The sequence below is a fragment of the Callionymus lyra genome, chromosome 5, assembly GCF_982586985.1.
Source record: "Callionymus lyra chromosome 5, fCalLyr1.hap1.1, whole genome shotgun sequence".
Taxonomy (NCBI): domain Eukaryota; kingdom Metazoa; phylum Chordata; class Actinopteri; order Syngnathiformes; family Callionymidae; genus Callionymus; species Callionymus lyra.
The window spans coordinates 31401888-31419711 of NC_141822.1; the positions used below are offsets into that span (position 1 = coordinate 31401888).

General features: G+C 38.8%; 1 protein-coding gene across 1 annotated transcript in view; it reads right to left on the minus strand.

The window, feature by feature from the left end:
* Positions 1 to 17604, minus strand: part of unc5da (unc-5 netrin receptor Da) — a 226380-nt gene extending 208776 nt beyond the window's left edge. The window contains exon 1 of the mRNA XM_087791958.1: positions 17320 to 17604. Coding sequence (XP_087648084.1) covers positions 17320 to 17407 — 88 coding nt within the window. The 5' untranslated portion in view covers positions 17408 to 17604. The remainder of the gene's footprint in view (positions 1 to 17319) is intronic.
* Positions 17605 to 17824: the final 220 nt, after the last annotated feature.

Sequence of the window (17824 nt, forward strand, 5' to 3'; positions counted from 1 at the left end):
TGAAGGAAGGCATCAGAAAAGAAGATGGTCTTCTTCCACTAACAGAATGAAACCAGAATCGACCACGGTTTCTCACCTTAAGTACATGCCGAACGTAAGAAGCAGCACCCACTTAGAAAGAAACCACAGGAAAGAAAAATATACTTGCAGATTCTCTCAGCCGGGCTCCTGGCTAAAGTGGATGGAAATTCCAAAAGGATTCTAAAGAACATGGCTGGGGTAAAGTTGTTCATGAGAAATGTAAGGGTGGTCAAGGATGGGAATCGTTTCAAGGCACCCTCCAATAAACAGGGAAGAGGCGTGGCAAAGTGACTTGCAAGAGAAGAGGAAAGGACTTAAGAGCGATGTTGCTGCAGCTAAACTGGTTTAAAGGGTCGACACAAAAGAGTGTAATTTGCACAAGGATAGCTATTTTAGAACAAATGCTAAAGGACTAAAATCTAAGTCACCACATTAACTCATAACAGACACGCATGAAACCTTTGAAGATAAGGTTATTGCAGAATTATTAATAGTTATAACTGTTGATATTTAACAGACAATGAGTGTGAAAACCAGAGAAAAATGAAAAGTTATTTATCTGTTAGACACTTCAACTGTAGGAGTTCATATGCAAACTTGGACTATTTAAAATCAATCAAGAATCAATTCAACATTCTGTATTTGTCAGAAACATGGGTGACAAAAAGCAACACAGTTTCATCTGGAACGCAATGAACTGTACTGCAACAGAAGACAAAGGAGGAGATGAAGGAGCCATATAAGGATCTTAAAATGAGAGCAGATTGACATTATGACGCAAAGTATTGATGACTTAATGGAGTGTATAACCATTAAAATATAAACAATGTTGAACAGTAATGTAACAGTTAGTTCTGTGCACCGCACAACAGGATCACATTTTAAAAGCCTTACTGACGAATTAGACAACATAAACAAGAACATAAGAGAGAGTAAATAATATATATATTATCTGGTCAAGCAGTAAAGAGAGACAAAAAGAGATTCAATCGAGGCTGACATGAAAAATCTAACCAGTGTGAAAATCTTCAAAGAGCGTTTGACCCTAAAATAAGTCTCCAGACTAGTATAAATGTCTTGAATAAAGCTCACATGGCATGAATAATGTTTAAATAATAACATAATGTGCATAGACCAAATCTAAATATACAAAGGACATGTATAAATACACTATTATTTAACATTAATGATAAATAAACAGAACAACATGAATTCAGAAATTGTGTTAAAAAGAAAGGTATGACTAAATGGCATAAATAATAACTGTTCTCTCTGCTCCTAGTACATCTCAAAAAAAACATTCTTTGATCAGCTAAAAATGTTTTGAGTACAAAATAGGAATACTGTTTGATTTTTAGATAACATTTTTGTTGAAATACTGTTGAAAATGGTTGATTGTAGTTGAAAATTCAAGGTAATAGATGTTAACAAAACACAAATGTACACTACTTAAAGGGTATAATTGTAAAAGAATAAACCTACACATTTCCTGAAACCTTCCTCAACTGTAAAATACAAGATTATATTGAAACATAATATAAGTAAAATAAATTAAAATAAGTAGAGTATAAGTATAAGAGAATAAGTAATTAATTTACCGAAACTTAAAATCATGGAATTTTAAAGTTAACCTAGTCACTAATGTTGCTGAAAAGTTAAATTGTATTTTAATCTAAGAGTTTACTGACCTTCAAGATGTTGTTTGTTTTTCATTTTCATTTTTGAAAGCACAAAACAGCTTTTCTTTTGCTGACCTACCTTATTTCTAAAGATATTGCATTTTCTTCGTGCCTCGGACTGAACCACCTGTGCAGGATGTCATATCCAAACTAAAACCACATTATTCATCCTTCTCTGGTGGGTGCAGCAGTTAGAGATGGCCAGATTTCCGCACCACGGGAACCTTCTCCTGCTCTTTCAGGAGAAAAGCAAAGTGTTCTGAGGTTAACCGAGAGATACACCCTCTCCAGTTTGTCCTGGGTCTGCCCTTGGAACACCAACAGACTCAACGGGCGGGAGGAAAAAAGGGGGAAAGAGATTATTTAGTCGATATAAATCTATATATTTTGATCTAAATAAGAGACCATAAGGAATTAAAATATAACATTAAGCTTTGTCTTTGTCTCAGCTCGATCTATACCACAAACAAACTGAGCTCCATCATTCCCTCACTTGTAAACAATACCCTCAGATACTTCTCCACTTTATGTCAACCTGTCCAATCATCTGTATTCTCCAACTTTTTGTACAATTTCACTTTACTTTAGTTGTGTTTTGTGGAAAAGAATCAAACCATATTTCTTTAAAAACAGCACATTAATAGAAAAGCTGACAAAAATGTTCGCTGTATTTGTGACATCCTGCCAACGAGGTCAGTTTTCGACAGCTCTGTTTTGTATTCTTTAAAAAAAAAACATTCTTTGCAAAGATTAAATTACACACAACAAAAAGTTTGGTCTTGTCAGCAGTTGCTTTAGTTACAGCGCGACGTGCCAAAATGAAATGCCAAGTCATTCTGATGTGTCAGTATCAAGTCTTGCCGCATCAATCACAAATCAACCTTAAAAAAGTAAGAAATTGCGAGCTCAGCATTTGAAGTTGGCGGAACACAGCCCTCACCAGTGATGTGAAGTATCAGCACAACCAAAACTAATGCGATTGAAGAAGTTGGTAAATGATATCTAAAGCTATTGATTCAATTAAAGCAGTCACAGTACATTATGGACTACCCGACTCTTCCTCCGGCTGCAGGATGTGAACAGAATCCCTCTGAGATGGGTCATAACATCCCCAGTTTATCTTCCGTCTTGGGAGTGTTCTCCATTAGCCTTGAAAAACACACCCCTAGTACCTGGAGGTTATCACAGAGCATGTAGGCCAGCAGGGCACATTCAGAATCCACGCAAAAACGACAATATGGATGACCGTAAAAGCCTTCACTTCGACACCAGTTTGTGAATAAAACTTATTAAGTCCCAATTTAATAAGATTAATTCTGACCAAAAAAAAATAAAATTGAACATGGTACACATCTCTAAGCACTTTTCGTACAGAAATAATACATGCTAAATTAAGTTAATTACGTTTTTTTACTTGCTTCTATCAAAGCATTTATGACGGTGCTACAAAATAATTTAAGTCCGATACATGGCCCTAGTCACAGGTGGCAGAAACAATATGGCGCTGGATTTGTTTCTCATCCAACTCTTGTGGGATACTGAGGTCCTACCAGGACTCATGGTCTGCAGCTGATCCCAGTTGGTCACTTCACTTAATGTAGAAGAACAAGGTTCTACTTGACTGAGCCTCTAACTTATGTTGAATTGCAATATATATATATTTCAGTCAAAGAATGTTCTAAAGTCTAATTTAAAAGTATTTATTCTGAGACTATCAGATTATTCAGAGTGCTGGTTATATATATGCACAATCTCTCGCCCTCCCCCAGAGTTGTCGTAAAGACAAAGTAAAGGAAAGCCAAGAAAAAAACACTAACGTACACGTATCGACTGACAACGGCCATTGTGGGCTAAACTTTAGGGAAATCAAAGGTAGCCAATGTCAATCACTGGGAAGCAAGTCCGACAAGCATAATAGCAACTGCGGTGGACAGTGCCAGAATAGGGCGCATGCATAAATTATAGAACATATTTGGAAGACCAGGACGGGCCATGTTCCGTGAATCGGGTGCTCGGGCTTGGAGTGTGATTTGTAGTCAGGCTAATTCGGACCGTCGGTCGTCCTGGACACTAGTTGCACAATCGGGCAAGTACAGAAGGGAGATCACTTGCCCGAACAGCTGATTCACTTGCCCAGGGCGGTAGTGCAATTTGTTCCAATCTCAGTTGGATCCCATCTAGAGATCACCGAATCAAAACTTCTGGTCATAGTAATTCCAAACATAAACAAGGAAAAGGATTCTTCAGACCAGTCTCACCAGGAGAGTGTGGCACCATTATAAGTAGTGGCTAGACTTACAAGACGACCTGTGCTGGCCCATAGAGATTGTTAATTTGGTGATCTCAGCACACTTAATAGCTAGAAGCTTGGCGGCTGTACTTTTTGTTTACCCTGTCGTTTTTGTTTGACGCCGGCCTGCCGCTGATCAGACCGGGCTTATTGACTGAATATGGATCAAGACCACGGCAGCCTCTGAGCTATTAGGAGAGCCTGCAGTTAAGGCCGCGGCCTCGGCGCTCCCTAATTGGTCCCCTCAGAAGCCGAGCACACACAAACTTTGCAATCACACCATGAGATTATGGCGAGAAGAGGAGAGAATCCCCGAGTTCCCGCCGCTCACCATCGATTAGCCTGGCCCGTCGCCGCAACTTCACCTTTAATTTCGTCCCGTTTTTCGTCCCGAGAGGAATCATGAGCTCCAGTGTTCTTTGAATAAACCTGGTCAGAATAAATACTGACACAACAAAGGAAGGTAGATAGCTGAGATTTAACTCCACATGTACCCAGAATAAAACAAAATATAAAGTTTTTCATCAGGATTCAACACTTTGAGTTCAATCTTTGTCTAACTTCTCACACGACATGCAGACAAATGTCAGGGTGCTCGCACCACAGCACGTGTATCGCTGTATTCTAATTGACGGGTATGTTCATTTCGAGCTGACATTTCAATTTCACTTCTTCTACAATCCAGTGCTTTGAGTGGGACTCTTGTCAGAACACATGTTAGCGGCGGTCGCGGGCCGCGGCGAGAAGACAACTGTGTAAGGAGTCATGCTGAAAAACTGACGCTGATACGCAGCGCTTCACACCTGCTTCAGCTCGCCATCTGACAGCCGCTGTGACAATAGCCCTTTCACTTTTAAGGCTGTGAAAACTGCCAACTCAGCAATTAAGCCCATAGTAGCTTCCGTTGGAATCTTATTTATTGTTAACTGTCTTACAGGATCTCCTCTTCCTAATCCCCACCTTCAGATTCAGAGTCAGATCGAGTTCTGTCCTCCTCAAGTGCAACCAAGCAGATTAGCGCTTGATTTCTCTCATATATATCTAAAAAAATACATCATCCACACTGAGGATCCGGAGTTTGACGCTATGAAGCAGTAAAGGGCACAGAACTGGGTTTGAATGGTGGGTAGGATGAGAACCACAGTGGATTGCGATGGGTGGTGTCTATAGCTGAGTAAAAGGTTCTTAGATGGTACCAACCCAAATGTTTAAGCAATAAAAATTATCATAACTCTTCCTGTTCAAAGTTCTTGTACACAGAGGTAAATCATGTGATAAAAATAATAAATGTTGAATAAAAGTACTAGTAATTTATATTTATAGAGCCCTTTTCCAGATCAGGGTCACAAAGCGTTTAACAACCAAAACAATACTCAATAAAATATATACTTAAAAGGTCAAGATAACACCGAGAACAACAAAGGAATAAGGTTGCATCACGTTTTAACCTCATCGTGTTAATACATCAGAGCAGCTGATCTCTTTAGTTAGAAGATCCAAGTGGACAACAACTACACCACAGAGACGTTGACTATATTTAGGCCAGCATGGGATGGTTGTGGTTTTTGCTTATGTTTGCATGACGTCAGAAGTGTTTTGAATTAAATACAAAAAAGCACATTTGGGCCATTTTCGACAAAATATTTTCAAGTGTCCTAATATTCAGTGTATCCCCAATTAATAACTTTCCCTCGGTATCTCCAGTTTGAATCAGATTATATCTTTTCTCAGGTTGAAGGTGGATGGCGGGTGAAGAAAGAGCTGAGCCAAGAGACAAGTATTTTCCATTCAAATAACAGTTAAAAAACCTTTTAAACAACATGGTTTCACTTGTTGATATCTTTATTAACAGCATTTAATTTTAATTTTATTTAAACATTGTATTACAACCCTTTTTTTGGTTTAACACCCACATGACTGAAATAATGTGGCCCCCTTGGTAAATAGGATTGCATGTTCTTGTGTTATACTGTATACTGTACTGTATAAACAGTGCAATACATGTACTTATTGTAACAGAGATACATTTTCCCCCAAAAATGCAGGATATTGTGAGTAACAGAGTCACCGTTTTAGGGTGGCCAAGCCCACTGTAAGTCTTCCTGCACCAGATTTACAAATACAGAATAAAATCCAGCTGAAACAATCTGGTGACGAAGTCATAGAAACCCTCTTGTCAATCACTGGAATACATCACGCTCTACATCTCAATCCTTGCTGCTCAGTTCACCGGCGTCGTGACCGAGAACTTCCCGCCCTGTGTCTGACCATATCTGCCTCCTCCTGAAGTAGATTTATGGCTCGGCCGTATCACCAGCACGCAAGAATCGCACCGCCGCTATTTGTACGTAGATTAATGACGCCTCTTTGCTTCGACTCTCAGCTTGAATCGCTCCAAACCAGCTCAGATGAAATGAAGCAGAAATAGCCAAAGCTATATATTGATTGTGCCGTCGCTGTGGTGAAACAAAAGTAGCGCTTAAACAAATGTACGCCACATCCAGGAGCAGAATAGATGATATTTATCTTGATGACAAAGGGGAGACCTTGGCTGAGGGGGAACCTCATCAAAGCCACGCATGCATAGCCTTGCAGCCCCGGCAGCGGAGAACACACATCCTCATGTAGGCATGAACATTTAAATAGCACTCTTCCTTCCATTAATCTGTGTCGCCACGGGAGGTAAAGGAAAATCCTTAAAGGTTAGAAAATATGAAAGTACAGCAAAATTTACTTTTAGATCATTAATCTGTATGAGAATGGATTTTTTTGGTTTTCATTAAAAGAAAAAGAGGATGTAAATTGTTTTCAATGCCTTATGGGTTCACATAATTTTACATTATGACCAGGAAGTGTTATTTTTTTTTTCTTTGTACTACTGAAATCCTGATGGTAAGGTCTACAAGCTGTCATTCACCCTTAAATCTCATTTATTTTATTCCATCTTCTTCCATACCTTTATCTCCAATCTTCTGTCCAAAATGTGTGTTTTATCCACAGAACAGTACCTGAAGTGACCACTAGGGAAGAGAATGGATCAGTTGATACACTGCAAAGACGTTTGCAGACTTCAGATATATAAGATAAGTTTCTTGCAGATATTAGTGTGCAGCTCAGGTCCAACAGGCTGAAGGTGAAGATAAAAAAAGTTTAGGATTGGATCAAGAGAAACATGAGAAAACCTGGATCCTGTTTACACAGAGTAAGAAGTAAAAACCTGGGTGATGAACTTTGACTCAGGTTACTGGTTTTGCCCTGGATTTATGGTGTTGGAGAAGGATGAGCGGCTGCTTGACATGCTGCTGCTGGACCAGACGGGAGAGGTGGACTGGGTGAGGTAAGAGGGGATCACGGTGGTTCAAACATGGTCGCGGATTAGATTCTGCTCAACTTTTAGCTGGTGAACTTGCAGTGAACTGCTTCCTACTCCAGTTTTCCACAAAATCTGCTGATCCAACAGGAAATCTCATATACTGGTCATTTTGGGGGCAACTGGTTCACTAAGTTGGCAGTGATCCCTAGTTTCTCAAAGTGTCTCACTTTCATCTGATGCTACAGTGTGTCCCACCAGTTGTGATGGTGGTGTTTTTCAGAGTAAGACGTGACTTTAATTCTGTTCATTACATCAGTAGCAACTTCCTGTCTGGAAAATCAGCTCCACTCAAGATTGATGACGTTTCCAGGTATAAAAAATAAACGTTTGAGGGGAAACACTTACACTGCGGTGTGCAGTAGAGGAGCACCTCAGGGGACAGTATTGGCCCCTCTCCTCTTCACCATCTATACTTCAGACCTTTGCTACATCTCCGAGCTGAGTCTCCAAAAGATGGATGTTACAGACGAGCACCACAAAGGTATTTGGACGTTTTTAAGTGTGTATTTTTGTAGGAAGATGAAGACGAAGAAAACTGAGCTCCAATCACTACCTAAAATGGACATACATTTTTGCCTAATAATCCCAACCCTTATTCCACATGCATCTGACTAGAAAATGAGTGAAGGTTGAATTCTGGGTGAACTATCCCTGATCATAAGGCCCCCTCTCACCCGGGACACCCCCTGTTCCAACTTCTCTCGTCCAGCAGTCTGCTGTCTGGATTAAGAATATTGTTAAATTAAATATAATGTACTATTTAATTTGTTTATGTATTAATTATTAATTTTATGACATTTTAATGTAATCTCTCTTATTGCTTTTAATGTTTTGTATTTTATTTCATTATTTTTTATATATTCATTCATTGATATATTCTCTAATGCAACTACAACTTTACAATGCTGGCAATAAAAGTTTTCTGATTCTGATTCTGAACAACACAACGCAGACATTTCAAGCCAAGGAAGAATATCACAAAAAGCACTGAATTAGTATTTAGTTCTGACCTGTCGTCTTTACTAGAAGCAGTAACCGATGACTATGGACCAAAGCCATGTTAACTTAAGAATTGCGCTATCATATTTCCTATTGTCTGCAAAAGAAAAAATCACTGTCTCGCTGTTGCCTCTTCTCATCTATTTCATCTGCGTCTCCAGAGGAAAGAACTTGAGCTCAGAAATATGACGTGACTTACTATTGATTTTCACATGATTTTCTAACTTTATGGGAGAATGGCAGAACTAGTTATCTATAAGGTTCAATTTCAGTCGGTCTGTCACTTCTGTCAGTGAATTAGATGAAGAGAACTTGTCACGTGTCAATGTTCGGTCGTTAGTCCACTCCAGTACAAAGTAACTCTTTGTTTTTTACTTTTTTTTGATGTTTTTGATGTGCTCCAACACTTCTCCTGGTAAAAGAAAAGCTGCTTTGCCTTTGATTTTCAGTGTGAGCATACGGGCGTCGTGAAGGATTCTACTTTTCGTTTCATGATGAATGGCACAGCTCTGCCGGTACTCGGGCATTCGGAGCACACGTGACCTCGGAGGGGGTTTCACAGCGGCGCCGTCTGCAAAGAGCGACTACTAAACTTCATTCCGCACCCGCCGCGGCGCACAAAAGCAGCAAATAGATATTGAGGACATCAAGTGCTGCGTGAAATATGGACAGGTCGGCCCTTTTCCAGGGAGATTACTTTTCATGGAAAGATAAAGCTAACCTCAGTTGGAATCAGAAAATGGGGGTTTTGTTGGAAGAATGAGGGCTTCCCGACCGTCAGCATAATTTACCGGCTAGAAAAATATTTCAAATGACTACCTGTTTGAAAAGTAACACACTTTTCAAGCCAATTTCCAACATGTTCTGCATGCGCCCATCCACAGAGGCATAATGACACATTCTTACACCATTATTTCTGGCTTATTTTAGGATTTACAAGGCTTAACGGAGCCAGAAGTTAGCTTTGTTTGAAAGGTGCTTTCATGTTTTTGCAGGATAGGAGACTGTGTGGCATATTTGGGAAAAAGTCAACATTCAAACGTATATGACATACTACGTGTCGTTACAATGTCTTTAAGAACTGCCTTACAGATCTTCTAACATGAATCACAAGTGACTTCCTGAACACAGCACAAGAATCAGTCAGTCGTGGGATCCTGTGCCAAGACGCGGTTGTTTCATTTTCATGACAGCATATATTTTGGTTCTTTTCCATCAGTTTTTATAAATGTTTGTTATATGATTACATTTTATTCATAACAATTTCAAGGTTTGACTGAGAAATGAAATCTCATCAAGGCTTCTTTGTTACTCAGATCAGAGCAGTGGTTTAGAGCCTGGTGTAAAGGAAGAAGAAAAAGAGGACAATATACATATATATTTATAAATGTAAGAATTATTTTTAATGGAAGCATTGAAAATAAGACAACAGGCTTGTTCCCCATTCTCTTCCAAATACTAATTAGTCAGGTTTTTATGTATAAACCGGACATGTGCGAATCAATAAAAACAAAGACAACAAGATTAAATAATATTGATTTAAAAAATGTTTTGTAATAAATAAGAGCACAGGTGAGTACATTTGTTCTGTAACAAGGTAGCCACACAAATGCTCTTCATTTATTCAAAGTCATTAAAATGTATTTTTCTTCAACGACTTGGACTTAATTCATCAGGGGGAGCAGTGACAGATGACACAGGGTTGTGTCGCGGACGGATAACACCAGATATTTTAGTATTCCGCAGTGTAACCCTGCGATCAGTCTTTCTGGATGTTCTCTTGTCGCGTCCCTCGCTTCTTCGTTCTGCTCCTCTGAGCTTCCCCTCTGACAGGCCGGCGGATAAATGGTACCAGAACTCAAACATTTGTCAGGGCAACAATCCACAGGAAGTAAGTTGCGCTGATTGGTGTCGCCACGAAAACAAAACTGAAAAAGTTCAGGTGTTTTCAGGGGAAAGTGAACGCAGGTGTGGAGCCATGTCCTCAGGGCCGCTGCAAAGAGGAGTGAAGGTTTGTGCCACAGAGTGAATGGTGTGAATCTTGACTCTAATTCTGTGCCCTTGAGTGAGATAGAGGCGCGTGGAATGAAGCATTGTGGATGGGCAGTTATCGTCAAGGCTTCTCTTTTGCTGTTGTTTGAAAGCACATAACAGGGACGCAGACTTTAATCGAACAAAGCTTCATGGCTGCAGAGTGGAGGTTGAAAAGAGAACAAATGCAGAGGGGGAATGACAGGGTTTGACATCCAGCTACTCTCTTAAGATAAGAGAAACATTAAAAAACGGCATCCTGCGAAGAAATTGAGATCTGGAATGTTCTTTCAGTCGGAGTGTTTCCCAGTGAATTACTGAAGTGAAGACTTTATTAAGATTAAAACATGAACGTCTCTATTCTGAAATGTAAACTCAAACAGTGTGTCATAGCGTCAACAACTCCTTTTCTTGTTGTAGAATTATCATGTTAATGACACGTCTGAAAGGAATTTCTCAAGAAAACTGCACTATCTGGAACTATGTTTTATTGAAATACATGAAGATGTGTATTGAAAATAGCAGACACAATTTTCTTTGTTGGATTTATAATCATCATCATCATCAACAACAAAACACAACATTGAAAAAAATTCAACCTCAACCACGTCTCCAACATTTTCAAGGTTCAATTTCCCATATCACTTTCCTGCTGTTCTCACTCAGATCTCATGTTATAATGTACGCATTACTTAAAAGCTTTTCAATCCAAAAGGCTCAGCTCTCTTGTATTTTGGGTCGGTTCAGAGCTACAACCGACGATGAAAACAATTTCCTGCAGAGCCAGCCTACTGTACTTCATCCCACAAGGAAAGAAAAATCTGATTATCTTCTAACTCCAGACGTGGATTTAAGGTGAGAGCTCCTTCTCCAGATTTATATACTGAACGTATTGTTAGTGAAGCAAACAAAAGGATTCTGTTCCAATCAATCCAGGCTCTACGGGGAGAATCGCACACAAAAGCTCATCTATTGACCCAAACCAAGGTATCCATTTCTCAAACAGAACATAGGCCTGGTTATTTGAGTTCCACGGAAGGCTGGAGGAGCGACTATTTCCTTCTCATGGTGGCTGGTGGGCTTCCGTGGACAGGGAGAGAAAATGATCGAGGAGGGGAGTGGTGACTTGGATTAGAGAAATGGGTTCAGTGTGAATAATGCAATAGAGCAAGCGAGCAAAATGACCACCATCCAGTCTCCTACACAACAGAAACAACTGCAGCTACAAAGCCGACAGTGGATCCTTCTCATGTGAAATGTCAGTTAAATCAAAGCTGCAGCGTGAGAAAGATTCTGGCAGTCATTTTTTTCGGAATAAATAAAACATAGGATGGATGAAACCACTGGCTCTTATTCCTCGCTCGCTGGCTTCTCTCTCTGGAGTTTTCTCATGTATGCCGGAGCCTGAGAGTGTTTTTAGTGGTAGGAGGACTAATGGGTCGGTGGCTGGAGCTCCGGGGTACAGCAGCCCCGGGGCCCTTGCTCAAGAGGAATGAGTGGACGAAAAGATCTGCCCTCAGAAAGCCAGTCAGGAATTTGCGTGTGTGGAGCAGCCCGTGTTAAATTAGTGCTGCGTGAGAAAATAAACTGCTTATCAAGTTACACACTGCTAATGTTACGACCAACATTATTTGAGTTTGCTTTATCGTGTGGTTTCTAAAAACAAGTACTTTCGAAGTCTGGCATTTTGGACAATTAACAAACCTACTGTACATTGGTCTAAAATAAATGTGATCTTTTTACCCCTAGCGTTTATGTAACATTTGGTAATAATGAAGAAGAAATCCAATTCCAAAGCTTTATATTTATTGAAATTATTTAAAAAAGGTTTTAAACGAAAACATGTACAAACAAGTACAAATAAGGACTGATATGGAACAATAAACTTGGTTATTAGTTTTTGGAAATCGAATTGCAAGATAGTCTGAATTTAACTAAGACTTATTCAACACTAGGTCGTTTTTTAGTGTATTGTTAGGTAATAAATAAAATAACTGAACTGGAAAAGTTCTGTTTTAAAATTGAACATCGGACTCAGAAAAAGATGGAGTCTGAACTAAACTAGATGGTTAGAAAAACACTAGGAAGGCAAAAACAACCAAATGAGCTCAGATATCTGAATTCCACTTGGTATGTAGACTAGACTGAAAAGTACTTAAATTGACTTGGTATTTTAGAAAGTTCATAAACTAGTAAAAGACAGACACTGCAAAATGTATTCTTCTGATAAAAAAGTATGTTAATGTCAGGCATGGTGAGCACACGTATATATAAATAACAATAAACTGGAGCACTAGACCAATGTTAGACTGTACAGCTGTGAAACTGTGTTGCTGCAGAACTCTTTATTGTAGCCAGAACTTAATGAAGCGTCAACTCTTTATGTTCATATTCAATTTCAGCCTCATCAGCATCAGCAAAACCATCGACACACCTGATGCTCTTTTCTATTATTCCCTCTATTCCTGCTCATTTTCATCAAATATACATTTTCCGGTGTACATTCCATTGTGATTCCACAATTCCACAACAAATTCAATTGAGGAGCATCGAGTCACTGGGCATACCTCGAACAATAAGAACATTGCACTCAAAACACACTATCATAAGAATGAACCACTTGAATGATTCAAAGATGGTGTGACTTCATGGGAGAATTTGCATTTTCAAACTGGGTATATGTGCCGGTTAACTCTAGCATGTCGCACAACTATAGATTTAGTCATCACGGTTGTTCTGTTTCAGCAGTTACTGAAGCAGCAGCAGAGAGAAGCCAGACAGATAACAAAACTTTCAAACTTTATAAATCCAGATGATCACTTCTAATTTAGCCCATTTCTAACAAATTCAAAACATTTCAGTTGACTCCCTCTGAACTTAAATAACGCTTGTACAAGTTTTGATGCCATTAAAAGTCTTCAACAGGTTATCATCATAAACTGCATTTATTCTATTACGTTAGGTCCATATTGATTGGCTTTATATGCACCTAATTTCTCTGTGAAAAAAACATTTAAATCAAATATTGTAATAAATGTAAAATCTTTAATAATTCAAAGAACCTTTGAAAACCAACCTATCCATGAGGTTAGGTGATCCATCGCGCTCAACTATAAACCGAATTGCTCGGAAATCACATTATGAGAAAACTCTTCTCGCAATCTTTTAGAGAATTGCCATCTTGAATATTTCCTGCTTCTGCAAAAACAAGAATTGGCACCCTGAATCTCCAGACACGGCTTGGCCTGCAAGTTTTTCATTATTTACTCTGTTTTCCCCACCATTTCATTCCATTTCTGCATAAAGTATCTGACGGCCGACATCCATATTATCGCAGACCATAAATATTCATTACACAGTCGAGTAAATGGCCGCGGTGCCAGTGCTGGACGTAGCATCAACGGAATCACTTCTTTTTTTTTCTTATATAGCACAAACAGGCAACCTCCACTCTTGTAAACATTGTCTCTCTTAATGCCCAGAAGAGCTACGAACACACAGCTAATATGGAAATGCTATCGAAGTGAACTCGTCTCTCTGTTGAAGTCAAGGATGACAAAAACACTTCTGATCATGACATGCAAAGTTAGCCTGAAGACACTCTTCACGATGTAATATTTATGCTATGTTAATGCACAAGTTGAATTTCAAATATTGTAATGCAAAAAGAAGGAAAACCTTCAGGCCAAACTGTGTAATTGACTTGCAAATGTGTCCTGTCATGTGCGCTAAATGATATATCAATAATTTGATCAGAAACTAATCCACATTTGAAAATATGGTCGACCAGCTCACTGAGAGGTCTTTCAGGACCCACACATTAAATGAAGCACAAACACACAATAACACAAGCAAGTTCTGCTATAGGGGTTTGCAACTTGATGAAACATTATTACTTCGGCAGTTACGGTCCTTGTTGTGTACATACTGTTGCTTTTAATGAGCGCAGGACTACAGCGGAGAGATGTCCGCAGGGTTTGGGGATGTTATGAAAACTGTTTTCAGATTCACCTCCATCAGCAGATCAACTATTGTACTGGAAGCTCTTTGTCACCCCTACAATCTACAGTGGGAAAGAAACCCGAGCATTACTTATTTTTTATGTTAATTCAGTGGGGATGCATAAATAACTTGGAAAAAATACAGAGAAAATTGTGTCTTCAGGAGTTATGCAGAATGTATTATTTTTTAGATAATAGACAGATATACAGTATATGTGAATATTAAGAAGGTGTTTGTGAGCAAGGAAGTCCAAATAAGTTGTCTTGAAAAGATATAGATATATAATATATTCATAACATTAATTATAATTGAATAAGGTCTGAATATGAGTATAAAAACTATATAGTGAAAATACTTTTTAGGTAAACAATGGGTTTTTTAACTCAAAGGTCAAACACAGACCAACCATGCTCTGAGTAAAATTGGATCTCAAGAAAGTATTGGTGTGTATGTAGGGAAGTCTAAAGAAAAAGACATGATGGAGAAGAAAACCCAGAATAAGAAAGAAATAAAAACACGCTTTGCAAAAAATGAAATTCAAATGTGACTCAATTGTCTAAAATGAACTTTTGATGGAAGTAGTTCTAAATCTTATAAGCTTAATATAGACTTGGAAAAACTAGCTAGTGGACAATTGCAAGTTTAATATACTACAGTGAAAGGGTGGAAAAAACTGATTTGGTAAAATAGATTATGGAAGAAAATGTTCTTATCTAACTCAGATACACCGATAACCTGAAACAGGAATTAGGAAGTTGGAATACGACTTTGGCCATGATTATGTCAAAAGTAGACTTGTCGTATTAGAACGTCTGAAAACTACTTGATTGACAAGGTAGTCAGAATAACTCCCAGGAAACTATTACATTGAAAGAGACTTGATAATAACCAGAAAGTCCACAATGAATTGATAAAATTGGTCGACTAGGCAATTAACTATCACAACATCAAACTAACAAGTCTTGGCGAACTCCATGTTCCAAAAAAAGTAGAAAAACTGAAATGTCTCAAAAATTAATTCCATGTTCAGATTTGAATTGGCCAACTGTTGACTAGGAAAACCTTGCTAAATAAATATGTAGTCAAAGCCTTGGTAAACTCATCGCTAACAAGGTTGCAGGCTGAAAAGGCGGTGGAAGCAAACTCTTAACTGGAGAGCTGGACTTCATTAGTGTTCTGATCCGAGTCCTGATATGATGGACTGGCATGAATAATAACAACGTTTTTCTTCTCACCTCAGCTGCAGTGTGTTATTTCATTGTCAAAACATCACAATTAAATCACACCCAGCATGTATTTTTAGAACCTATTTGAAGCTAGCTAGCAGAAGCTACTCTTTAATTTGTGCTTCAACGAACGTCGTTGTGGGAGAGAAGCCATTTCAGTGAATAATGGGTGTATGCATTATTTAGGGTGGGTGCTGTCGGCCTACAATAACATGGGATCGGACTGCAAACCGGACTAATGTGTTGAATCCACGATGAACATTAAACCTGCATGAAACAAGTTGCAAGTAAAGAAGCGTGTACTGGGTCATTCTATGAAACCGACTGTGTCGAGTTCAGTTTACAAGCTCTCAATGTTGTAAACAATATGTAGAAATGTTGTACCAAAATAACATTTTGAACTACACAATTCACGTGGAATATATCAGTATTTTCATTTAATTTTGAAATAACCTGTTCTTTGTGTCCTGAAAGTCCTATTCATTCAAAGTGTCATTTGTTGATTTTGTCTTTTGTCTTTTTTTTGTCATTTATTTCATGGTAAAATGATGTTCGTGTTACTCAACCACAGGTAACACTATGACAAAGACCCTGTTTATTTCAGTAACATCACAAATGTCAAACGACGACCCTTGCAGGAGGCAAGGTCTTGAGCAAGACATCATTTGATGTAATTAATATGGCGGTTTTCACTATGTATAAACATTCCTGCACATTCTTATTATTACAAATAAACTGTTTTGTTAGTTGACATTATAGACCAGACCATTTGACATCATTTATTTTCTAAATTTATTTTTTTGTAATTAAATAGACGCATTCGGATTTACCCTATGACCCCATAACACGTGTTTAATTGAAAGTTTTCGAAATTATTAGTTGTTTTGTTGCAGTGAGTGCAGTGAAATTGACCACCTTTTATCTACCCACATATTTTGAAGTTTATTTATTTGTGCATCTACAATAAAAAAAAAAAAAAAAAAACAGCCTAATGACATTTTTGTGACAGAAAATAATTGAATAATAACGCCAATATGTGTTTAAAATGGAACAAATCATGTCCGTTATGTGGTTCGGAAGAAGAATGAATTCACTTCATGAAAACGACATCTGGATACAAACTGGGATTTACGCCAAGAGTGGGGAAAGGTTGTTTTTCTTACACGTCATATGTGTAAAATGTAATATAAATGTAATAAATAAAGCTCATAAATGGTGTTGTTGTTTTTTTTTTTTTCATTTAATACAATGTGGAAGTGGTTACACCAACTAGTAAGTAACAAATTAAAATTGCTTTGTGTAAAAATCATTATCACAATAGTAATATCCTGTAACATAATTCAAAATGTATTTAAAAGTACAATTAGACTTGTCTTATTGTGTGTATATGAAATCAATAAAAAACAGATATTGAAAAAATAGAAACACAGCATCTACTAGCTGATTTCCTTAAATTAAAACATTTTCATCACTTCTTTATTTACCCACATGTTTATCACCGTCGACTTTTAAGTGAATCTACGTTTAATTTAAGATGTTTTATATATTTTTACCATGTACATTTTGAAGCGCACTATAAAGAAAGTATCGCGTGTAGTACATGAATGGATATTTTGAGGCGTTTTTTTTCCGAACGCACCTGCTTTCTGGAGTTTCCTCGCAAGACACAAAACACCAACAACAGTTTTGAGGTCCTACCTCTCGCGGATGTTCGCGGGACCCTCAGGAGCAGCAGCACCAGCAGCACCCCAAAACTCAGGTAGCATCCTCCCGGAAAGTGTCCCATCACGGCTGAGCCTGTCTCCGCGCCCGGCGGGTGTGAGGGCAGCAGCGTCCGCGGCTCTCGGGCATCAGTCTTGTGGCTCCAGACGCGCTGTGGCCGCGAACCGAGGACGGCCCGGGAAGGAGGGAGGTCCGGGTTAGAGTCCGACAGGAGCGCTGCCGACACCGCGGTGGGTCGCAGTGCGGAGGGAGGAGGATGGAAGAAGCGGCTCCGTCGCTGCCATGTGGAGCCCGCGCGCACTGAGGGGGAGAGAGAGCGAGGAGAGAGAGAGGACCTGTTGAGAATTAGAGCGACTCTGCGCCTGCGCAACTGATGGAGCCAGGTTGAAAGGGCGTGGGTTCGAGTCCAGTCAGAGAAATATTTGAATCCACCAAAAACTGTGTCCTTTTCAATTCTCATTTTTCTAACCAAATTGCTTCA